General features: G+C 35.9%; 1 protein-coding gene across 1 annotated transcript in view; it reads right to left on the bottom strand.

Annotated features, from left to right (window-relative positions):
* Positions 1–2873: 2873 nt before the first annotated feature.
* Positions 2874–26111, bottom strand: part of LOC150075173 (alanyl-tRNA editing protein Aarsd1) — a 73137-nt gene continuing 49899 nt past the window's right edge. The window contains exons 9-11 of the mRNA XM_090388385.1: positions 23782–23836; positions 7084–7178; positions 2874–3018 (exon numbers count right to left, since the gene is read on the bottom strand). Coding sequence (XP_090244511.1) covers positions 2874–3018; positions 7084–7178; positions 23782–23836 — 295 coding nt within the window. The remainder of the gene's footprint in view (positions 3019–7083; positions 7179–23781; positions 23837–26111) is intronic.

The following is a 26111-nucleotide window of genomic DNA, read 5'->3' as shown; positions in this document are numbered from 1 at the left end:
CCATCCACTCCAGGTGCCTTTCTTACATTTATCTTCAACAATTTCTCCTCCACTTTTCTCTCAGTTATTACAAAATCATCTAGCTCACTGCCAGAGTTTAGTTCACCTCTGGCATTCCATTCCCTGAATAACTCCTCGTGTGAATGTGGAGGCAAAATACTCATTTAGTTTGTTAGCCACCTGAGCAGAATCATCAACAGTTGAACCATTGATATCCAGTGGACCAATCTGATTCATCCCCTTCCTTCTAGAGTTTACATAAGTAAAGAACTCTTTGCTGTGTTTCTTTGCATCCTTTGCCAAAGATTTCTCATAATCTGCCTTTACCTGCCTAACCTTCTTTGTGACTTGGTTACAGACCAGCTTATATCTTTCGTAGGCTTCCATGTCACCCATTAATTTATATGTATCCCATGCATTTTTCTTCTCTGCTACATGTCTCATTAGTTCATCTGATATCCATTTAGGCCTAAACCTTGAACAATATTTCTTAGTTGGTATGTGAAGCCTAGTAGCTTCCGAGATTAATTCTTTGAATGCTTCCCATTTTGAATTTGCTGTTGGTAACATCATCAGTTGGTCCCACCGTATAGAATTTAAATACTGTCTCAGACCTACGTAGTCGCCCTTATGAAAGCAAAACCCCTTCCCTTTACCTCTGATGGTACTTACGTCTTGTGAGTAAATCCCACTTCAGCACACTGTGATCACTGCCATCTAGTGGTTTCTTTATCTGCAGATTCTTAATGCATTAAGAATCACTACTGAAAATCAGATCAAGAGTATTATTTCCTCTAGTTGCCTCCCAAACATGCTGATGTAGAAAACAATCATCCAATAAATCCACAAAAGCCTTGAACTCACGTTAAACTTTTGAATTTTTCTTTCCAATGATTTACGTTTCTTACATTTCTGTTCATATTTCCTTTGCGATTTTTTCGACATTATGAAAATTTTCTTCAACTGAGCACACTTATCAGCTTATAACTTTACAAATTTTATTTTATCAGTTATTATTGCTAAATAATATTGTAGTTCCTGTTATTCTCTACAAATCGACACTAATTTCAACATCCTCTCGCTTCGCAATCCAAAGTTACACTGCCCAAATGCTGCACAGCATCGCCATTTTCAGTGTTCATGCGCAAGCACTACCCCTCACCGCTGCATCCCCCACTACCCACCATTTTAGATATGGACATAAGCCCTCTATCCAACAAAATTTAAATCATTAGATTATCATTTATAGTTTACGAGATATAAGCGTGACAAATCTTGCCATTTTTTTGGTCACTAGAATATTCGTAGAGACGCCCCTCTACGGAATTTAAAGACGTATTCATGTCAAAACTGTAGCTGATGAAGTAAAATGACAGAAGAATGAGCATGATAAGTGTGTAAATGGTAAGAAAGAAAAATAAAGCCTGATGGATGAGAATTGCTGATCCCTGAAGAAAGCGTTGAAAGTGAAATGAGTACCATCAGAAGACATCTATGATTTGTATGGAACTGCACAGCATGGGTTTCCATGGTAGTATCACCACTCTCAGTCCCCAAATTATACTAACAAATGCCAGATGTTGTTTGTAGTGGTACCCTGCCAATCATTCTTGGATAATGGAAAAGCTTAAAGAAGTCCTCTGAAGCGAAGCGTCACATTATGCAGTCTTTAGATTAGACAGTAGATGAAATGGAGAATGACTAGGGAATGTCATCTACTGCTGCATGTATTGTATTAGTATTAGCAAGCAATGCAAGGTATAGCTTATACAGCATTATGGTGTGAGGCTGCTGTCCATGGCTCAGATTCTGACCACTGGTAGTAGTGCCAAAAATCATCAATGCTGAACTGGATACTGATATTGTGGAAGTTTCTCAGGCAGTTTACGGGAGTGGAACCTCTATGTTTCAGCATGATAACACTCCATTCTGTATGATAAACAGTGCAAAACCATGTCTAAGGAAAATGAAATCCAACAGCTCATTTTTCTGGCTGAGAGTCCAGACCTGGACTTGATCAACCACCTTTGGGATGAAGTGGAATGTTGAAAAAATTATGGTGATTACACTGAAGGAGGAGGAGGATATAAATTCTGTCTGCTACAAGGTTATTAAATATCATTACTGTTAATGCAGCTGTTTACAAACAAAAGAAAAGCAGTGCGATAATATACAATTTAATTAACAATTAATTAACAAATTGTAAGGCATAAAGTGGCAACTAACACTTTGAATGAAAAAGAAATAATACATTCTCTGCTTATAAAATGTAATTTTTCCTCACAGTGATGTCTCACCTGGTACATTTGCTAAAAACAATACTCACAGAAATAAATTAGGAGAATTAATCATTTAAAAGTGAACACATCACAAAAATCCTCCTGACATTTCCAATGTCGAAAAAAAAAAAAAAAAAAAAAAAAAAAGAACCTGAAACTATAATATGGTCTTCAGAGAGTACATTGTTAGTTTCCCCACCACAAATACACATATGAATTATGTTATTTTGGGGACTTTATCGTCCTCCCCCAATTACTTTAAAATCTAGAATAAAAAAAAAAAAAACAAATTGGAAAATGTTAAAAAAAAAAAAAAAAAAGATACATAAATACAATCAATTATTTGGCAGGAGCAGAGATATTGCAAACAAGCAGAATAAGTCATAGCAAGAAACAAAGTTTCTTGCTGTGATTTGGCACGTCTGCAAAGTGAAATTCCCAATTTAAAGTCATGTTCAGTGATTACTCTTTCAGTATCTCAATTATGTGATCCAATTTTTTACAATATTAAATGATCAATTATTCCTGTAGGTATTAGAGTTAAAAAAAAAAAAAAAAAGTTACACAACTTATTATTTGTACCTAGAACACATATTACTTTATAATATCTTTTTCAAAAATATGACCCAAAGATTTTTTCAAGGCTTCTTCTGCATTTTTTCGCTTACTTAAATCAGTTATTTTTGCTTGGTATCTCCCATTTTTTGTAAATCCCTTGCCACCAAGAATTGTACAAATCCTGTAAATGCAAACAAATGAACACTGATTTATTAAGGTAACTGCTAAATATGAATGACTAGAATTGTTCTGTAATATTTATGAATTACCATTATTAATTAAAAATTATTGTGGATAATTTGTGATTACTGATTATTTTTTCTGCAGTCACATCACTTAACTTCACAGTGTATTAACATTGGAGACATTTAAAATACGGTAAAACCTCAAATTTTGACACCTTTAAGTATTTTCTGAGAAAATATTCAATAATCTAGAAATTATAGCAGCAACATGTTTGTACACCAGTGTTATTTCAATTGCTCTACCAACTTTATTGTAAGTATGGTTCTCAATAGTGAGTTTGGTAATTATAGCATTTTGCTATCTTTCACAAGCATCACATTTAGAGAATTATGTTAAAAAAAAAGTTTGAATAACATAAGCTATTAGTTGTGATTAGGAAAATCAACGAGAAACATATCAGGAAGTTTGCTTATCAGTGAATTTCCATTCATAGCACAGCATGAATTTGACTGACATCTGGGAACATAAAGGAAGCTATGACAGCTTTGGTCATGCAGTTTTCTTTTTTTACTTTTCTTGTTTTTCTAAACTTGGGGATTAGTATGTGATGCTAAAGTACCCCAAAGTAAGTGATATGCTACAATAGCAATATTATTTCACTGCTGTCAGAATATTGTGATCTTTATATAATAGTAAAATATCTGTGCACTATACTACCAGTAGAGCTGTATGGTATTAAATTTCCAAAATCAAGCAACACCAAGGATTTTGAATTTATGAGGGTTCTATTATACATGAAATTTTAAGTCCCCAACAAGGTGAAAATTATGTTCAAATAGTGTTCTTAAAAAAAAACTTATGTAAGGTAAAATTGTGTTAGCCAGACATGAATTTCTCAAAAGAAATAGTGCAAACAAGGAGAATGCATTTCAGCATCCAAACCTGATCAATACACTTGTAATTTATCTTTATTATGATTATATTATGGTTAATGCTCTGCACTTTTTATTTAATTATGATATGGAAGAAACAAAAAATTAACACATTTTACTGTATACTTACATCAATAAGAATTTAAACAAAATTATTAAGAGTCATGTAATCTATTTCTCAGTATAATTTCCATGAATGTTCAAATATTTATTCCAATGTTTGATGAGATTTTTGAAACCCTACTGTTGGAATTTGTGACACTGTTAAAGCTGTTGCTGTACTTCTGCAGTAACTTTATTATAATTAAGGAAACATTTTCCTGCAGGGCAAAGCTTAAGATATTAGTATTGGCAAATAATGCAAGGAAGCAAGCTTATAGAGCATCAGCAAAAAAAAAAAAAAACACTTTCAATGTCATCTGTCCATCCTTTCTATATAATAATCTGTCTAATTCCTTCTTAAATTTATTCAAACTATTCACTTCCACAAAACCAGATGGAAGTTTGTTCCAACAATCAACTGTACTCCGGCTGAAAGCAAATTTCAAGAAATCTAACCTGCAACCATCTTTCCTCAATTTAAATTTATGCCCTTATGTGCATTGTTTGAGCAAGAGTAAGGATGCTACCAACAAAATTTAGCTTACTCAATCCATTCAAAACCTTAAACATCTCAATCAGAGATTTCCTTGCAAGTGCCTAGTTTCCAGATGGTGCAATTTGCAGAACTGAAGTCATTTTTTGGAAAGAGTATCCTTTTATTTCCTTCACTAATCTCATTGCTCTTCTCTGCATCTGTCGCAATAGATCCACATCCTTTCTAAAATGAGGCTTCCAGACCTGTATGCAATACCCAAGGTGTGGCCTTACCATTCCTTATACAACAAAGTAATTACCTCCTTATCCTTGCTGGCAAAATCACTGATAAAACTATATATTTCATTGACAAAAATCCATGAACTGTCCTAGCAGTCTATTTTTACTGCTTGCATATCTCACTGCACAATTTTTCCCAGATTTGTTTCTTCTCTACTACTCTGAGTGTGGTACCACATAGTTGGTGTGTTATTCTGGGATTAATGTTCTCCATATGTAGTACCATCCAACAACAAACTTTAAACTTCAAATACTACTTCTCAGCCCATCTGCCTAATTTTTCTAGACCTTATTGCAGTAGCATACCCTGATTACTGTCATTACCACCCTGCCAACCTTCAACATGAAGCACCTGCAAACATTAAGCCTGATATGCCTTCATCAATATCATCAATAACCTGAACAAGAAGAAGCTGAAAATAAGAAATAGGCCTGCATGAACCCAAGGAATTCCACTAATAACATTAGTCCAAGAAGGGCAGTGCCCATTAATAACCACTCTGTCTTCTTCCAATCATCCATTTCTTTATTCATTTTACTACTACAACTATTCCATGGGACCCTACCATCAAGCAGCCCAGTTTCCCCCAGTAGAATCCTCTCAACTGTAGTACCAGTACAGCTTCTCCATGGGACCTCATCACTTCCTTGTGCCCAGGATGGTATTCCTTTTTGGTGATTACATATCCTAGAGGTGAATTCTTGCTGACACTGGCATTGTCCCGGTGTGGGATTTTCTTTATTATTATTCTTTTTTCATTTTATATTATCTTTTTTATTTTATTTTCTTTATTTTCACTGAACTGAGCACTTTGGTAATATGGAAATTTTTCCCCACATTATCACCACCAAACTGGGGGCAGCTGGTGGTAGTCTGTGTGTGTGTTTTTGCCTCATGGGTTGCTCTCCATTCTGCCCAACATGTGGAGGACCACCACATCCAAGTTTATATATGACAAATGGCATACCTCCATGTGGCATATGACAAGTGCCAGGTGTGCTTATGCTTTTGCTGCTTCATGGTAGGCTAAGAGGCCAGTTATACAGCACAATAACACATTATACTACACACAATGACTAGCTTGACAGAGTACCTGTATCATCATAAGAGAAATCTTGGAGAGTTGAGGTAAACCTTCAACATCACCTCGACCAATATATAATGTTGTTTATGTACAAATTGTATGCACTATACTCAAATTTTACATCTTTTATGTGTAAATGGCACCATGTCTCTGATATCTCTACAAGTCTGCATCTGATGACTTAACCAGTACTTTAGATTCATTAAATTTGTTTGCTATACTCCTAAAATTAGTGTACATGAGAGTATACATGCACCTGTTTTTGCTCTTAGTAATCCTAACAGAGCCCATATATTTACTTGTCCCATGGGGAAACCTCCACCCCAGCAAGTCTTGTAATCCAGACAACTTGCTTTCCAGGCTTCTGAATGTCCCAATAAAGGCAGTGCAAGAATCACTTTCACCACTGTCTGTAGCAGCTGTTAGTCTATCAGTTTGTGTATCCCCCCCACCAAGCTAGCAGTTTCCCACTGTTTTGACAGTATCAAAAAATATTCCTGCATTCCTTCTATTTAAATGTATTCCATCGCTGTAAAAATAGTCTCTCCTGTTAACAAAGCACAGACAAGGTTGAGAAATTACCTACTATGGTAGGTAATGAACCTTTAAGAGATTTACTACAAATTACAGCAAACTGTACATCTATAGTTTGTTAACAACTATCAAAAACATCAAAAGAACTTTTTGGACACTATTTCTAAGAACATAATCATTTGGCTCTGGCTGTCTGCCTGTCACTCACGTGATAGATAGATAAGCTATTAAAGTAAAGTTGAAGTTACACAATATTTCTATGAGTTTGTTAGGAAATTTAATGAGTATTTGGTAAAGAAAAGGTAAAGGTAAACTGCAGCCATTATCAATCCACTGCAGGATGGAAGCCGTCTCAATGATTCATGTTGAGGGAAATGGACCATAATCTGCAACACTGGTCCAGTGTGGGTCAGCAGATAAACTGTATTTAGCAGCCAGGGACTTGAACACCGGTCTACTCAAAGAGCATGTGCTATTGCACTTCCGCTCCTGACCACTCAATTGCATCAAATGTAAGAAAGCCAAATTTCAATCATATATCTATATTTCTATATGTATTTACTTCATCAGTAAAAATGAAATAAACTAGCTATACAACTGCAGTTTTAGATAGTAAAATACTATCATACTTACAGAGCTCCAAGATCAGAAACTACATCTTTAGGACCAGAAAGTAGCATCTGACCTACTCCCTTATCTTCTCCAACAGTCAAAAAAAATAACACAGTCTGAAATGAAGGGAAGAAAATTTTCAGAGGAAATTTAAATACAGAGTATTTTTTGCAGTCTTAACCTTTTGATATATATTATTTTATTTTGAATTTTGTAAGGAGGATTAAACAAATAATAAAAGTTGCAAAATAATATGAAAGCTTTATTTCTTAATAATATTGTAGGTTACTGAGGAGTCTAAGGCTACCTAATCAGGAAGGAGCCTGCTACATCTCCTAAGTTAGGCTTGTGCGAGAACCAAATGGGCTCCTGGGAAATGCCCTCTTATCTCCTTCTTGTGCTATATCATATTAGTAGAGAGCTAGCTATATGGTTACTGAGCAAGGATGGACTGGGACACCCCTGAGTTTGGCTCGTGGGAGAACCAAATGGGCTTCTGAGCAATATCCACCAACCTCCCTCTTGTGGTGTATCACATTACTGTAGTAGAGAGCTAGTATATGGGTACAGAGCAAGGATGGCCTGCCAATGTGGGACTAAGCTGACTAAACTGGATAAATTATAGGCTAAAATTATTTTTCAGTATGACAGAATGAAGTAATAGAAACAGGTATCATTAACATTAGTAGTGTAAATGGCTAAGTGGAACTAGAAAAAGTAGAAGTAGCTGAAAAAGTGGAATTAGCAGCCGAAGTGGAATTAGCGCTGAAGAATATGTACAGATAAATAAATCTGACATATTTATTTATTTACACATATTTCAAAAAAATGAAATATAAGAGCTTTTTAATATTTAGAAAGGGCATTAAAATTTAAAAACAAACCACAAATAGCACTGATTGAATATTTAAACAGCAAGGTAGGAAATGGCAATTATATCTATAGAGGTATTAGTAATATGTTGCAAGGAAGTAAAAGTTATACATAAAAAAAAAAAAAAAAAACACTTAATATCTCCATTCCTTCCAATAATTTGCCCACACCTGCCTTAAATTTCTTCAAATAACATCACTGAAGAAGAAGAAGAGATAAGGGGAATTTTGGATACTATCTCTATTTATTGAGACAGCAAAGGTTACAGAAAATATCAAGTATGGAAAGTTGGAAGACAGTTGAATTAGATCTGGAATGCTGAAATCTGGAGAGAAATAGTATCATAAATGTTATCCAGAGATTATTTTCCAAAGGAAAAGTTCCAGAAGGTCAGCATAAAACATTATTTATATCAATATAAAAAAGGAAAATAAAGTTGCATGTGTGCAAATTACAAAGCAATTTTGCTCCTTAGTAAACCAGGTAAAATATATACAAGTATATTAGAGAAGAGGATTGGAAGTATTCTTGAAATGCAACCTTGGAGAAGAACACTCAGGAAATGCTGAGATGAAATATTTGCTAAGAAATATTATAGATTTCATTGGTAGTGTGATCTCTCATGCTGTGAGGCCATTACCACAAGCTACCAAGTGCTACAATACAAATAAGCAGCACTTTTCACTTGGGTATTTAGTAACTGGCAGCAACTTGCTAATATAAGTTTAATTGTTACTGGGTTGCCAGTGCTGAACTGATGGGGTACTTGGCTTTCCACCAATGAGGCACCAAATAAGCATTGAAATAGTCATCTTGAGAGAGGCGCCATATTACAAATAATTATCATTATACACTATCCCGGTGAGGCGCAAACTATGGGGTGCAACCCCTCTGGGGGTCGAGGGATAAATTAAAGGGGTCACGGCAATTTTTAAATAAAATCAGTTTTTGTGTCCATGAAAGCCAAAAAACCTGTTGTTAAAATTACTTTTCAATACTATTGGTGTAGAGCAGTGTTTCTCAAACTGTGTTCCGTGAGATGTGAACAAGTGTTCCACGAAAAATATAGTAATTAATAATTAAAAAAATAATAAAATAAATAAAATTTGCATATTTGTAGTGTGCATCACTTTTGTATCATTATAATATTTAACAATTTTTTTTCAGTTATTAATATACTGGCATAGACTAATAATCAAATAGACTGTGGAACACTTTATTTTGGCGGGATTTGCATAGAGAAGTATGCGTAGAGGTAATGACACCTACAAAAAAGTAGCAATGTGGTGATCTAGTATGCCATTCATATGTGATTTAGCCTGGAGTACATGGGTTGAAGGTGAGGAGGAAGCGAACCGATATCATAACTATACTCACTTCCTTGTATAAATTTTTTTTGATAATTATTAGTATTTCGAAATATTATTATCAAAATAGGTGATCGTTTGAAAAAAGGAACTCTAAAACGAGAAGCAAAGTACTTTTAGTAGTGCAACTGTGGTCGATGCAAACGAACACAATACTGTCACACTTCAAAGTGAGAATGAACAATTGCAGCCTTTTGTTCCTGAAAAATCCAAAGTGAAAAAACAGGAACCAACTAATAAAAGACCAAAACGAAAGTATGATGGCAGTTATTTGAATTTCGGCTTTACATATGTTGAAAATAAAGATGCTCCTGATGCACAGTGCGTCATATGTAATAAAAATATTAGCAAACAGTCCTTTGGCTCCTGCTAAACTTGTGTTTCGTAAGTGTTCCATGAATATGTTGTGAGATGAAAAGTGTTCCGTGATTAAAAAAGTTTGGGAAACACTGGCGTAGAGACCTTACTACTCGAACGAAGTCTGAGATACGAATGAACCCTATTGCCACTCTATTTTTTAGGGTGGTTTCATGTGTGACGCAGGTGGCTTTCTTACTTATTGTCCTTGTGGATAATACAGCTTAATTTGCTCACTGGCTATGGGCACACAGAAAGCAGCTGACTAGTGAGACTTCTCAGTATGTATTAATACTTCTCAATTGTTGAACCGTAATCCTTCTAGCTCTTAATTCACACTTCCTACAGCAAAAATTTCTGAAATTGCCTGAAGGCCAGAGGTGTGAATATGCAGTGGTAGTAAATAGCAAGCCTGTTGCACGCATGCTTTATTCTGCTTTGTAATTTGGTGCTTTCACGTCAACTTGGATGTGTTTTCATTCTTCTGCTACTTTTTATATTATCATTGTTTTTAAGCAGAAAAAAAAATATTTTTTATATATTTTACCATGGACAATTGGATAATCAGAACAAAACGGTCGAGGAGTGATGACAATAATGTTGTTACAGATACACAAGAAGCTGAAAGGGTAAGAAATATATCCTGTGAAAATTTGGGCACTAATGTTATTTCAAGTGTAGTGCAACCACCAATTTCTGGTAGAGAGCCATCATATTCCAAATTAAAAAGAATGAAAAATTGTAAAAATATCAAGAAGAATTTATGAAGTACGGCTTTACTTACAATGTTGTTGATGATGAGCAACCTCCTGCATGCGTAATATGTTACGAAAAACTGGCTAACGAAAGCATGAAACCTATTAAATTAAAAAAGACACTTATTTTAATGAAAAAAAAAAAAAAACTGAATCCTCGTTCAAAAGACACACCGATGCCTTACAAGGTCTGAAATCTTTCATGAAGAAACATATGGCAGTTCCCTGTAAAGCTTTAAGAGCGTTGGAAGTTTCATATTTAATAGGAAAAAATTTGAAATCCCAAACTATTGCTGAATCTCTTGTTCTCTCTGCTGCAATAAAAATGATTTCAATTATGCATGGAGAAAAGTACAGCAACGATTTAAATACCATTCCTCTATCCAGAAACAGTTATCGCGAACAACATAAAATCCAATTTATTGAATCGATTGAGAGAAAGTCCAATTTTTGCAATACAGTTAGGTGAATTTACAGATATTTAAAACCTTGCTCAACTTTTATTGCATATGTGAGATAATGCTACAAGGGAGATATTTTGGAGAATTTACTATTTTGCAAAGCTTTGGAAGGAAGAACAACGGGCAAGAAGATTTCTGATGTTATAAATATTTTCTTTCAACAAATATTGCCTAAAGTGGAACAACTGCTTTAATGGGATAAAATAAAGGTTTAAAAGGCAAAGTAAAGGAAATTGCTCCAAATATAGTTTTGAATCATTGAATTACACATAGGAAAGCATTAGTGTTGATGGAAATGCAAATTGATTTCCACAAGTTTTGAAAGATGCAGTAACTATGATCAATTTCATTAAAAGTGGAAGCTTAAATAGCAGACTTTTCACAATGCTTTGTAATGAAATGCTTCTTTTATATATGAAAGTGGGGTGGTTATCCAGTGGTAAAGTGTCGCAATGTCTTTTTGACCTCGCACATCAAGTTTTATTGTTTTTATTGGATAAAAATGAGAATAAAATCGGATAAAAACCTTGCTCAATTGTTTACAAATTAAAAATGGCTTGGAAAACTTAGTTTCCTTGCTGATATATTTAAAAAACTTAATGATTTAAATTTAAGTTCTCAAGGACAGGGAACAAATATATTAATGCTCATTGATAAAATAGAAACTTTCAAAGGGAGAAGCTTAATCTAAAGTGGAGGAGAAATTGTTGAAGATAAACACAAGAAAGGCACCTGGGGTGGATGAGATCTATCCAGTTATATTAAAGGAGGCAGCAAAGGAAGTAAGCAAACCCTTAGCCATAATTATGAGAGCTTCCTTGGACTCAGGGGAGGTACCCATAGACTGGAGATGTACAAATGTGACCCCAATTCACAAAGGAGGATCAAAGGCTGACACAAGTAATTATAGACCTGTGAGTTTAACTTCTGTTTTCCAGGAAAATTAATGGAGGCACTGTTTAAAGAAGCACTGCAGGATCATCTAAACAAGACTTCAGTTATAGCTCGGACACAGCATGGTTTTGTTAAGGGGAAGCCTTGCCTGACCAATTTGATTGGATACTATGATGCAGCCACAAAAGAACTGGAGGCAGGGAATAACTTTGATATTATATACTTGGATCTTAGAAAGGCTTTTGATACTGTTGCACACGGAAGAATGCTGCACAAATTGGAGCAGTGTGGCACTGGAGGCAAATTGCTGCTATGGATAAAGGGGTGGTTGAGGGGGAGAAGACAGAGAGTGGTAATCAATGGACACTGCTCATCGTGGACTAATGTTATTAGTGGAGTCCCTCAGGGTTCAGTGTTGGGTCCATTATTGTTTTCTGTATTTATAAATAATATCAATGATGGTATATCAAGCTTAATGTCCAAGTTTGCAGACGATACAAAGGTTGGCAGGGCTGTTAAGGACACTACTGATGCTATGCTATTGCAACAGGATCTGGAAAGGTTGAGCAGATGGGCTGAGAGGTGGCAAATGAAGTTTAAGATTGACAAAGGTAAAGTACTACATATGGGAAACAGCAACCCCAGAGCAACGTATCAACTCTGTGGTACTACACTGACAGTGGTAGAGAATGAAAAGGACCCGGGGGTAATTGTGCAGGCAGATATGAAGTTCTCTGAGCAGTGCAGACGGGCTGCAAGAGTAGCTCATGGTGTCTTAATGATATACAGGAATTTTTCTAGCAGGGATAAGGAGGTGATTATTCCCTTGTATAAGGCAATGGTCAGGCCACACCTTGAGTACTGTATACTGGTCTGGAGGCCTTATTTCAAGAAAGATGTAGAGCTGCTGGAACGAGTACAGAGAAGAGCAACCAGATTAGTGAATGGAACAAAGGGTTGCTCTTACGAAGAAAGGCTTAAGTTTTGCAAATTACAGTGTCTGGAGACTAGGCACCAGCGAGGTGATCTGATAGAGGTGTATAAAGTCTTGAATGGTTTGAGCATGCTCAATGGTGATGGGATTCTTCCTCTTGCTCAGAATAATCACCTCAGAGGGCATAAATTCAAATTGAAGAAAGACAGATGTAGGATAGATGTGCGGAAATTTGCCTTTAGCCAGTGGGTAGTTGGTTGGCGGAACAGACTTCCATCCCTTGTTATGGAAGTTGATAGCCTAAATAAATTTAAGGCTCAGCTGGACAGGTATTTCGAACGAATGGAGGGGTGAAGTGGCAGCTTTTTTGTCTGATGCTGCATAAGCTTGCTTTCTTGTATCATATGCCTCTACTAATGCTAATGCTAAAACTGAATTTGAGAGTAATAATACTGAAATTTTCCCATGCTTTTCTGATTTTGTTACAATAGTGACCTTTTACAATTTGGGATATCATTGCCACTCACCTAACAATGCTAATTAAGAATTTTTCCAAATGATTTAATGCATCTCCAGGAAAAAAGTTGTATTGAATTCGTGATCCCTTTGCTTTTGATAGTTCTTTTTGTCCCAAAATTATTTATTTTTTTGCTGAATTACCATTCAGAAAAAGGAAGATCTTATGAACCTGTCACTTGACAAAGCATTACGTGCTCTTTTCAAAACTACTTGGGAAAATTTTTGGCATTCTCTTCAAGACGAGTATCTAGAATTATCGAAACTGGCGATACAAACATTGCTACCTTTCGGGTCTACATATTTATGTAAGGTTGGTTTCTCAAAATTAACAGCTATAAAAACAAAACAGCATTCCAGGCTCGTCCTTCTCATTAACTGTTTTGTTTTGTAGTCGTTCATTTTTTATTGTTTTGTAATCTTAATTGAAGAATAGGGCTCACATTTGGTGAGTTTGGTGAGCTTGACACACATGGGGTCCTGAGCTGGATATCATCATTCTTCTCTTTCTTGGTGATTCCCTTCTACTTTTGATGCTCTCTCTCTCTCTCTCTCTCTCTCTCTCTCTCTCTCTCTCTCTCTCTCAGGGTGTAACTCAGAAAATTTTTTTGGCTGGTGCAGCATAAGCCTCAGGCTTCCTTGCACTATATGGCTAATAATAATAAGAAGAAGAATTTGATTTGTTATTTTTGCTGTATTCAATTAAAATATTAAACAATTATTTTAATATGTAAATTAAAAAGGAGACAATTTTTTTTATATCTTTCTCAGTACTTGAATAAAATTTTCTACTACATAATTTATAAAATTCCATTTCTTTTCTCTAAAAATCTGGTCATCCTACCTCAAGGTTTACATTGAGGGGTCGCGTTAATTTTATATTTAATACAAGGGGAGTAAGTTTGCCACTGAACTATCCTACCAAAAGTATTTGGGCACCCTTACATTTGGTAAAACATGAATCAATTAATAAAGTGAGGTCAACTTCTGTTGCCTCAGTGACAGCACTGATTCATTGCTGAGTATTTTAAATCAATTCCTTATTGCAGGCAATATGAATGTGTCCATTCCCTTTTCAGTATAGTTGGTAGTTCACCTGTAGATGAAAGGTATATTCTGATCAAACTGATAAAATTCCCAAATATGTTTGATTTGGATTTGGGTCTGTAGTCCAGGGAAGTCAGGTGAGCTGCTGCTGGACTTCATTTTTCTCAAACCAGGCATTTATATTGTTCACTGCCTGGGATGGGGCATCATCATGTTCGAACATGGGTAGGCCAAATTTCCATTAAACTATCAAGGGGTACTGCAGTTTCTGTCCTATGACCAAGTTCAAAACCAAATCACAAGAAGCAGACCCTGCCTCCGCCAAACTTTACTGCGGCCACAATATAGTGTGGTGTATGATGTTTACTAGCATTCATTGCACCCACACTTGACTGTCTGGATCTGAAGTCAGTATAACATGACTCCTCACTCCATAGGACATGTTTCCTCTATTCCATAGTCCAAAATGATAGGCTAGACCACCAAAAATGACATCTGGTATTCAATGGTGTGATATGGAGCTTGTGAGCAGCAGCTCCGCCATGAAACCTTATGCTGTACAGCTACCTACATACTGTGAATGCACTTACAGACACCACCTGTGGTCATCTGGAGCCTCACTGTAATGTTTTCCATGCAGAACCAGCTCAAAGGGTTGCCCTGAGCCGACTTTGGTTTGGTGCTGCACTCCAATCCCATTTATAAGCTGAAAAAGGTTTTTCAGTTTAAAAATAAAATATAAACTTTTTGTTACATAACGAAACAGGCCTACGCGCTCTGGATTCATTGATTCATTCATTTCTCAAACTTTTTGTTAATTTTATCGTTTATTTTACTTAGATCATTTTATTAAAATCTTAAATAAAAATATAATTTATTAATTTAAATTTCATAAACAAGTAGCGTTATTACTACATATTCATTTAATTTGCTGCTTCAAAGATTAACTCGGGACTTAACAGCTACGAATATTAGGATAATTTAATTAAGGTCTATATCCTGGGTGATGACATGGTCAATTGATAAGGCTGTCAGACCCCATCCACCCAATCTTGTGTCATGGAATGTAGACAGGTTTTGATTCTTCATTTTTGAAAAAGCTTCCTTCAGCATTGGCTACTGATAGCATTAGCATTAGCATTAGTAGAGGCATATGATGCAAGAAAGCAAGCTTATTCAGCATCAGCCAAAAAAAAAAAAAAAAACACACCACTCCCATTTCACCCCTCCATTCGCTCGAAATACCTGTCCAGTTGAGCCTTAAATTTGTTTAGGCTATCAACTTCAACAACAAGTGATGGAAGTCGGTTCCACCAACCAACCACCTGCTGGCCAAAGGCAAATTTCCGCACATCTATCCGACTTCCGTCCTTCCTCAATTTGAATTTATGCCCTCTGAGCTGATTATTCTGAGCAAGATGAAGAATCCCATTGGCATTGAGCATGCTCAAACCATTCAAAGCCTTATACACCTCTATCAGATCACCTCGCCGGTGCCTAGTCTCCAGACTCTGTAATTTGCAAAACTTAAGCCTTTCTTTGTAAGAGCAACCCTTTGTTCCATTCACTAATCTTGTTGCCCTTCTCTGTACCCGTTCCAGCACCTCTACATCCTTCTTGAAATGAGGCCTAACCATTGCCTTATACAAGGGAATAATCAGCTCCTTATCCCTGCTAGAAAAATTCCTGTATATCATTAAGACACCATGAGCTACTCTTGCAGCCCGTCTGCACTGCTCAGAGAACTTTATATCTGCCTGCACAATTACCCCCGGGTCCTTTTCATTCTCCACCACTGTCAGTGTAGTACCGCAGAGTTGATACGTTGCTCTGGGGTTGCTGTTTCCCATATGTAGTACTTTACATTTGTCAATGTTAAACTTCATTTGCTACCTCTCAGCCCATCTGTTCAACCTTTCCAGATCCTGTTGCAGCAGCATAGCGTCAGTGGTGTCCTTAACAACCCTGCCAACCTTTGTATCATCTGCAAACTTGGACATTAAACTTGATATCCCATCATCAATATCATTCATAAACACCGAAAACAACAACGGACCCAACACTGAACCCTGAGGAACTCCACTAATAACATTAGTCCACGTTGAGCAGTGTCCATTGATTACCACTCTCTGTCTTCTGCCACTCAACCATCCCCTTATCCATAGCAGCAATTTGCGTCCAATGCCACACTGCTCCAATTTGTGCAGCAGTCTTCCATGTGCAACAGTATCAAAAGCCTTTCTAAGATCCAAATATATAATATCAAAGTTATTCCCTGCATCCAGTTCTTTTGTGACTACATCATAGTATCCAATCAAATTGGTCAGGCAAGACCTGCCCTTAACAAAACCATGCTGCGTCTGAGCTATAACTGAATTCTTGTCTAGATGATCCTGCAGTGCTTCTTTAACCAGTGCCTCCATTAATTTACCTGGAACAGAAGTTAAACTAACAGGTCTATAATTACTTGTGTCAGCCTTTGATCCTCCTTTGTGAATTGGGGTTACATTTGCACATCTCCAGTCTATGGGTACCTCCCCTGAGTCCAAAGAAGCTCTCATAATTATGGCTAGGGGTTTGCTTACTTCCTTTGCTGCCTCCTTTAATATAACTGGATAGATCCCATCCACCCCAGGTGCCTTTTTTATGTTTATCCTCAACAATCTCTCCTCCACTTTCCTCTCAGTTATTACAAAATCATCCAGCTCACTGCCAATGTTTACTTCACCTACATCATTCTCCTTCCTGAATAACTCCTCATGCGTGAATGTAGATGCAAAATACTCGTTTAGATTGTTAGCCACCTGAGCAGGATCCTCAACTGTTGAACCATCAATATCCAGTGGACCAATCTGATTCATCCCTTTCCTTCTTGAGTTTAAATAGGTAAAGAACTCTTTTCTGTTTTTCTTTGCATCCTTTGCCAAGGATTTTTCGTAGTCTGCCTTTGCCTGCCTAATCTCCTTTGTGACTTGGTTACAGACCAACTTATATCTATCATAGGCTTCCATGTCACCCATTAATTTGTATGTATCCCATGCATTTTTCTTCTCTGCCACATGTCTCATTAGTTCATCTGACAACCATTTAGGCCTAAACCTTGAACAATATTTCTTAGTTGGTATGTAAAGCCTGGTAGCCTCCAAGATTAGTTCCTTGAATGCTTCCCATTTTGAGTTTGCTGTTGGTAACATCATCAGTTGGTCCCACTGTATAGAATTTAAATACTGTCTCAGACCATCATAGTCACCTTTACGAAAACAAAAACCCTTCCCTTTACCTCTGATGGTAGTTACCTCCTTGAGTAAATCCCACTTCAACACACTGTGATCACTGCCACCTAGTGGTTCATTTATCTGCAGATTCTTAATGCATGAAGAATCACTACTGATAATCAGATCAAGAGTATTGCTCCCTCTTGTTGCCTCACGAACATGCTGATGTAGAAAACAATCATCCAATAAATCCACAAAAGCCTTGCTAGTGTGCGAGTGACCAACCCACAAATTCCAGTCAATATCTGGGAAATTAAAATCCCCCATTATAAGACTCTCTGATTTACTGGCCCACTCTATTTCCCTGTACAATATCTTATTATACTCATCAGAGTCATTAGGCCTATAGCACACTCCTACTCTCAATTTTGATTTCCCTATGCTTATGTCACACCAAACTGACTCGACACTGCCCTGTCCATCGATGTCGACTGGCTTCACTTCCTTGGACTTTATGTGTTTCTTAACTAATAGCATAACCCCTCCTCCCCTCCTGTCCTGTCTATCCTTTCTATACACATTGTATTCCCCAAATTCCAGTTCCGCATTCCTTATATCTGTGTGACACCACGTCTCTGATATCCCAACAATATCTGCCTTTGATGTTTTGAGCAATACCTCAAATTCATCAAATTTATTTACCAAACTCCTAGCATTGGTGTACACGCAGGTATACATGCACCTGTTTCTATTCTTGGCTACCCTAACACAACCCATGTGTTTACTTGTACCGCAATGACTCCCAGCAGTCTCTGAAATATCCTGCATCTTGTTTTTCAGGCTTCTGCTCATTTCAATAGAAGCAGTGCAAGAATCACTTCCACCTCTGCCAGTGGCTACTGTTAATCTATTAGTCCTTGTATCCCCCCCCAACTAGCAGTTTTCCGACCCACCTAACTCTGCCTCGACAGCATCAGCAAAAATTCTTGCACCCTTTCTATTTAAGTGTATCCCATCCCTGTAGAAGCAATCTCTCCTGTTAACAAGTACAGTCCAGGCTGAAAAAAATTCTACTCCTTGAGCCTTGCACAATCCCTCCAGGGCCGAATTGATCGACAAGGCTCTCATCAAACACTCCTTCCTATCGTGTCTGGGCAGAATTGCAGACACTTTCAAATTCAACCCTAATTCACGGCTTTTTTTCAACAAAAATAACTGACAATTTGAAAATAACTGACTTCAAAATGATTTTAAGTTAATTCTTTGCATAAATTGATGGTAGAGATCTGATCACCATCTATATGCAGAATTTTTAAATTATGCATTCACACTGGAATTGATTGCTATGCTTTATGATCAACTCAAAACTGTCTTCCAGTCATTGGATTGTGCTGCCTTAAAATGTTGAAAAAGTTATCCTAAAATTTTCCATCTGTATTATTCCAACATTGTCTTGGTGTTCATTATCAAATATTTGCTTTTTGGGAAGAATTCCTGTTTTCTCAAATTCAGGTTCAATTTACAATTTAATTGCCAATTTTTTTCATCATTTAGAGCAGCATTCCCAACCTTTTTTCAGATATGGACTACTTTTATATTTGAGATAGAAGTTGAGGCCCACAAAAAAGATTAAGCTAACATGCAAATATATTAATAACTACTTTTTAAATACAATCACATATACAGGCATACTTAACATATGTAGTATACATTAGTTTGTTTTATCTCTATTTCCCATTGATATTAATATTAATATTAGGATTGTTGCCGACTGTAAAAAAGCTGTACTTTACTGTTAGTCCCATATACCACTTTCATAAGTTACAATAACCACAAGTGATCTGCAGATGACATGTTGAGGAAAACTGGTCTAGAAGCATTTAAATTTATCATGTGTTCTGCAATTTTTTAGCTATTCGATTTATTCTGAAAGCAGAGAGCCAGCTAGTGACATATTAAAATTGATCTCTTAAAGGGCTTTGCTTGAAATGTTTACTTCGTTCACAATGTCATACCAAACAATTAGGAAGCCAATAAATTTGCTTTAACAGTTTTTTCATATTATTATAATAGTTTAAAATGTTTATCTCAGAAGATAATGGTGAAAACAAATGAAGTGATATGCTTGGAAAGGCTGTCAAACCCCATCCACCCAATGGGGTTTGACATATCAGTAGTGATTATTCATGCATTAGGAATTTACAGATAAAGAAGCCACTAAGTGGCATTGATCACAATGTACAGATGTGGGATTCACTTAAAGTTGTAACTACCATCAGGGGTAAAGAGAGGGGTTCTTGCTTTCGTAAAGGTGACTATAGTGGTCTCAGTTGGAAATTGTTGGAGTTGAACATAAGAAAGGCACCTGGGGTGGATGGGATCTATTCAGTTATATTAAAGGAGGTGGCAAAGGAAGTAAGCAAACCCTTAGCCATAATTATTATATGTAGGGTGAGCCAGTATTGATCAGGGCACCAAAATTCAAAAGAGCAACAGAAAACAATATCACTCTCAATTAATATGAAACAAGTAAACAGTTTAAAAGAGGAACTGTATGTAGGAAATTAGGGTAGGGTCCAAATTTTTTACCATTAAAACAAAACTATAAAAGCAAATTTATTGACTTCCTAATTGTTTGGTATGACACTGTGAGTCAAATAAATATTGCAAGCAAAGCCCTTTAAGAGATCAATTTGAATATGTCACTAGCTGGCTCTCTGGGGTGGGGATTATCCAGTTATATTGATAGAGGTAGCAAAACAGGGTGCTCTTGTCAAGAAAGCTCAGTTACACAATTTGCAGTGTCTGGAGAGTTGGCAGCTATGAAGAGATTTGATTTGAGATGTTTAAGGCTTTGAATGAATTAAGTAAGCATAATGCTGATGGTATCCTTCCTCTTGCTGAGACTGACATATATGAGGCAGAAATTCAAACTGGGGAAGGATGGTTGTGGGACAGATGTGTAGAAATTTTTCTTTTTTCTTCAATCAGTGGATAGTTAATTGTTGGAATAATCTTCCATCTGAGGCTGTGGAAATGGGTAATTTGAATAAATTTAGAGCAGAACTAGACAAATTATTAGAGGGGATGGATAGATGATATGGAGAGTGAATTTTTTTTTTTTTTTTTTGGCTGATGCGGTAAAAGCTTTTTTTTTTTTTTTTGATTTGGTAGTTGTTGGCGCATCGGCTTCTGTGGCCATATTGCACCTCCCAAGGTTTTTGCAGTACTTTGATCCAAGCCCGAGGCGGGAATCGAACCCGCGACCTTTGGGTTGCCGGGGTAAAAGCTTGCTTTTTAACATCATTTACCTGTACTAAGTTGTTGAATATAATTATATTGTGCCAAAACAGATGATGGATGATTTAAATTTTAGAGTGCTGTCCATTGTATGCTCTTTGTTTATTTATAAATATTAGCTAAGAAAACAAAGTGAACTAACCACATGAAAGTTGTAGAAAATTCCACATGGGTTCTTAAAATTTTTTAAAAAATTCTAAAAGAGGTACACTGCAATTAAATATGATTAAAATATTACACATATAATTTGTTATCATTCCATCTCTGTATACAAATAAATAAATATATAAGTAATAATGTAAATATCATAAATTTTTTTGTTACATTTGTATTTATTATATATACAGGGTTTTTAGAAAGTCCTATTAGTTTTCCCTTCCATAGAAATGAAATGTGACAAATATAAATGAAGGAAAATGTTACCATGAACAGTTATTCATTCATGGTGTGTGTTATGTGTGCATTGCAATTTTTTTTAACAAAATTATACACCTCCAGATATAGATGTTATTGTTGAGTATTTAATGGCACAAGGACTGCTATGGCCATATTGTGCTTTTCAATGTTTCTTATTCGGCACTTCCAGGCATAGTGTCAGCATTGATGCCATATTGCTTGATGTACTAAATGCACATCAGACAGTTTGTTCAGTTCTTATGTTCAGTTCTATGGCAATACCTACGAGTCACATTCTCTTGATGAACCTGATAATGCACTGCCACACGGTCTGTGCTTTTCAGTGGATAATGGCCACTGAAAAGGGAGATGGTCAGGTAAAATTTGCAAGTCAAGGCTAATCTGCTTGTTCAAGAACACTTTAATACCACAATGAGCCAGGGCACTGTCTTATTGAAATCATATCTAAGCAGATATATATACAGACTATTCTCATATGTTTAAGCAAGTTAGTTAGTTGATGGCAACCTCAAATAAGCATAAAAGTTTAGGCACATGGAAAGCATTACAGCCTACATAACAAAGTATGTAGGTTGTATATGTGGTTGTGTTCCAGTTCCCCAAAGAAGTGTGAGTTTTTCTTTACTCCAGAAATGAACATTTATTTTTGCAATCAGTAAACTGCACTTTCTGGAGAACATAATTTTTACAGTGTAGGAATTATTGGAAAACTTCTATAGGCATCATATTATTTCTATATAACTGCATTACTCTTGGGATGGCTTCATGCCGAGATCTTTGGTTGTATGATCACTTATTGTGGATTTCATGTTTCTGAGGCTATTTTCAAAGTACAGTCAGTCCTCGTATAGCACGATAGTTATGTTCCTAGAAACCCTCATGCAATGCAAAATCGTGCAATATAAACAACAGGCCCTATGGGAAAAATAGGATTAGGTGCTGACCACCCAAGACTGAACACACATTTGTAACCAAAACATTACCAAACACAATAAATAATCGTAATAAAATATTGCTAATGCTTTTGCTTCTATCGTAAGCAAACTTGTTTTTTGTTTGATTTTCTATCCAAACAGATGACAGCCGTTCCATCTCTTCCAATTCTTTGTGTCTTAATCTAATGAATTTTAATTACACTTTGAGTTGTTCCTGCTATGAAAGTTGTTTTTATTTTCTCTGCATTCTTTGTAATTCTCGGCATTGCCTCATTTTGGCCTGTAGCACGTGCAATATCACATGGTCTTTCATTTCGCTCAAAGCGTTTCACAATTTCATATTTTTTCTCTATCGACAGAGGCAGACTGGCCATAAGCCTTGCCAGGGAAACCCCAGTGGGTCAGAGGCCGGTGTTATTTTGGCCATAAACGCTAGTATGAGACCGCTACAAATTTTCCTGGGTAAGAATTTTTGACCCAATCCGCCTCTGTTTATCGATATTGCTTTTCTTTTTCTCTCTGAACCTGCAGTGTCTTCACCAGGATGCTTCCTTTTCATACCTTTTAAGTATTTTACTAATTTTTAGGGAATAAAGCACAATTACAAAATGAGGAGGCATGCTTGATACACATAAACAAAGCTGCATGCATGTAGCAACTGAATAAACAACACCGTAAAGGCAGAGATACACTATTAACACCTCACATTTTACTAAAGCACATTTCTAGGGGTTACTACCATAAAACAATAAAAACAATTTCCAGCTGCGTTTCTGCTAGTGGAATTTGTTATAAACTGGTAGTAAACTCGATCTAATTGCATTTGCGATTATACCGATAGCTGGAGTTATGCTGGTTTTTACGTTATTATGGTGAAATGTGTTTCCCCTTCACTGATATAAAAAACATAAATACACTTTCAGAATCTTCTCTTCATTCCTATCGTGTTGCATTCGGTTGGGGTGATTCTTCGTTTGACTGCCATTTCTTGTAAACACAAAGTGAATCGTGCATAAGCGAATTCGGTTTGTGTTATATAAGATATCGTTCCCCTATTTATAAATCATGTATGATCGAATTCGTGTAGTGTAAACAAGTGTTATATGAGGACTGACTGTAGTAATATAATAGAATATAAAGAATATAATAACATATTCTTTAGTGGTGCTGCCTTATTGAATCTTATGTTGAAGCCATTCTTATTATGTTTCATGGTTTTACCAGCATGTGACTGTTCATGATCCTGTGTATTCACTGTCCTTTCACCTAGGATGTATATGGGCTAGTCAGCCATTCCTTGGATGACTTTTTAATACCTGGAACACATAACAACTGTCTGTTAGGAGGTGGTACATATAAAGCATTTTGCAAAAAGAGATATAAATAACATCTAGACTTAATACAAATCAACATTTGCAATAAGTGTAAATCTTATAGGGGAGTTATAAGACTTTCTGAACATCCTACATAATAATGAATATTACTGTCCCTCAAAGATCTTTATAATGAAGTGTGGTTAATAATTTAGTCCTAATTGTGATCCTACTTAGTGATAATGATTTTCTTAAATGATTACTTAAAAAATAGATTTCCTATTTATTTATCTAATAGTAATATTCAAATAGTTAAGAAATGAAAATGAACTTACATCATCATTCACTTCATTCACAAATATTGTCATGAATTCTGCCACTGCTTCTCGTCTGTTAAATGAAACAGGCGTTTTATTCATAAGGAAAAAAAAAATGCTGCTGTTTTCATCAGTTATAACTATTATTAACATAACTTTCATTCAACTACTTGAATTTAATATTAGCAACATTTGTTAAAATAATAAAGTTAAAACATTTAAATTACTATGTTAGTGTCAGGTGGTTAAACACACTCTGAGGTTAAAAAAAAAAAAAAAAAAAAAAAATTCAGATCTGCTGTACTCTTAAGTACCTGTCAAGGAAATTTTAAATAGGTCAATAGCAATAAACCACACTGAAATTCAGCAACTGTGTTAAAATGTCCTTCTCATTAGCTTTACATTTCACCCTTGTTCTCATGGTACCTTTTGTGGGCTTAGATATCATACCTGCAGTGTTGCAGATCATTTGTGGCAGCAATGTTCAATGTTTCCAGTAGTAGGGTGGTTGTGAGAGAGAAGAATGCTGCAGTTTTTTTTATTTCTGTTAGAGAATAGTTTTCCTTTCAATTTCTGTTAGAGAAAGTTGTCTATGTGTGCTGCTTATTTTATTTTAAAGTTATTGTTTTAGGAAAGTGATTAGAAGAGTAGCAGAATGATATACAGTAAATTCTTTCAAATCTGGCACCCTTGGGGATTGATAAGTGGTGGATTTTAAAATTTTCCAGATTTTAAAAATCCACTACCTATCAATAGTGGTGGAGCAGTTTTTGGAAAAACACATTTCAATGAACACTAACACAAATAACTGAACTTTAAGTACATACGTAAATTACATTGACTAAAAGATAGTACTAGTGGTGTGGTTAATAGTACATGCAAATAATAGTTCAATTTGTTAAATGTTAACAAATTACAATAAACAAAGTGACAGCAAATACTGTCAGAATATCAATGGATATGCTTCAGAAGAACTTTGAATAATAAAAAATAACTATTCTTCTTAAGGAATAATTATTACAATGAGGCAAGCTTTATCAGTACATATGACACTTTGCCTTTATTAATTAATATTCTGTGGTGAAATTCAATTTCCCTCAAGTAATAATAAAGATCACTAAGTTTTGTTCTTTGCAGTAACTATGGCAGAGAGAAATACAAGGTAGTGGCAGTCAGTGACTCACTGGCACCCTCTTCCCTAGCATTAGTACAGAGTGGGAAGACAGTGAATTGAGCTGCTTATGGGCTTTCTCCCTACTTTAGAGGTGGTGGTTTTGTTTTTATTGGCGCATTAGCTACTGAGGCTATAATGCGCCACCCTACTTTAGACATTCACCAAATGAGCTGTATGATTAGTTATGATGGGGGAACTTGGTTGTATGGAATTAAATGTATTGTCTGTGTGTATTAGCAAGCCATTATTTATGGATTAATCACAGATTTTCTGAAGCATACATTTTTTCAACTGTACACACTTTGGGTATTTCAATCTATCTGTGCTCTTAGCCATCTCCTAAAATGAAGTCATAAACCTATATAGCCTCAGAGAAATTATGAGACATTTACAGGATTACCTTGCCCTTTTATTTGTTTTTCCAGCCATTAGGATTTAAACTGTAGAGATATTAGAATGGTCTTAATTTTCATAACAGATAAAACTTGCCTTTGTAACAAGTTGCCCTGGTACTGCACTATTTTTAACCAGATGTTCTCTCCAAAAGGTTAATCGATCATTTGTTTAAAATGATGAAACTGCTATGACAGCCTCTTTCAGGACTAACCAGCCCCTCATCAGCAGGGGGTATTTAGTGATAGAACTCAGACAAAACAGGTAGATTTTGTTATATAACAACTTTGTAAACTTTGATTTCATATGCCACGTGACAACTCACATTGAACTGCGTTACAACTGAGTCTGCATGTTGCTACTAGAAACAATCTACTATCTGATGAGGGATTAGTTATATCTTAAAAAGCTGTTATAGTGGTCTCATCTTTTGATCACTCCAAATTTGTTGATTTTGATTTCTGGGTTCAGCTGACTTACCCCTGCTTACAATTTTATATTATTATATTGCAAGGGTTAGAACAACCCAATTGTAGGGAGAATGCACACATAACTGTTATGTATTTAAATGGAAGTTTTTCTTCTGTACACTGCCTGACTATTCACTTAGACAAAATACATTATTCCCACAGTTTATCAAACTGTTTGCTAACAGCGGCCACCTGCTGCTTGATGAGGTCAGTAAGCTTCAAAACGGCTGTCCAGGAGGGTCTCAGCTTTTTAAATGAATAGCAGATTTGTCTATTCAGGTGATGCTATATACTTTAAAGGATAATAACAA

The sequence above is a fragment of the Mastigoproctus giganteus genome, chromosome 14 (assembly GCF_048544385.1).
Source record: "Mastigoproctus giganteus isolate SK-2022 chromosome 14, ASM4854438v1, whole genome shotgun sequence".
NCBI classification, from domain to species: Eukaryota; Metazoa; Arthropoda; class Arachnida; order Uropygi; family Thelyphonidae; genus Mastigoproctus; species Mastigoproctus giganteus.
This window is presented reverse-complemented; position numbering and strand designations above follow the sequence as displayed.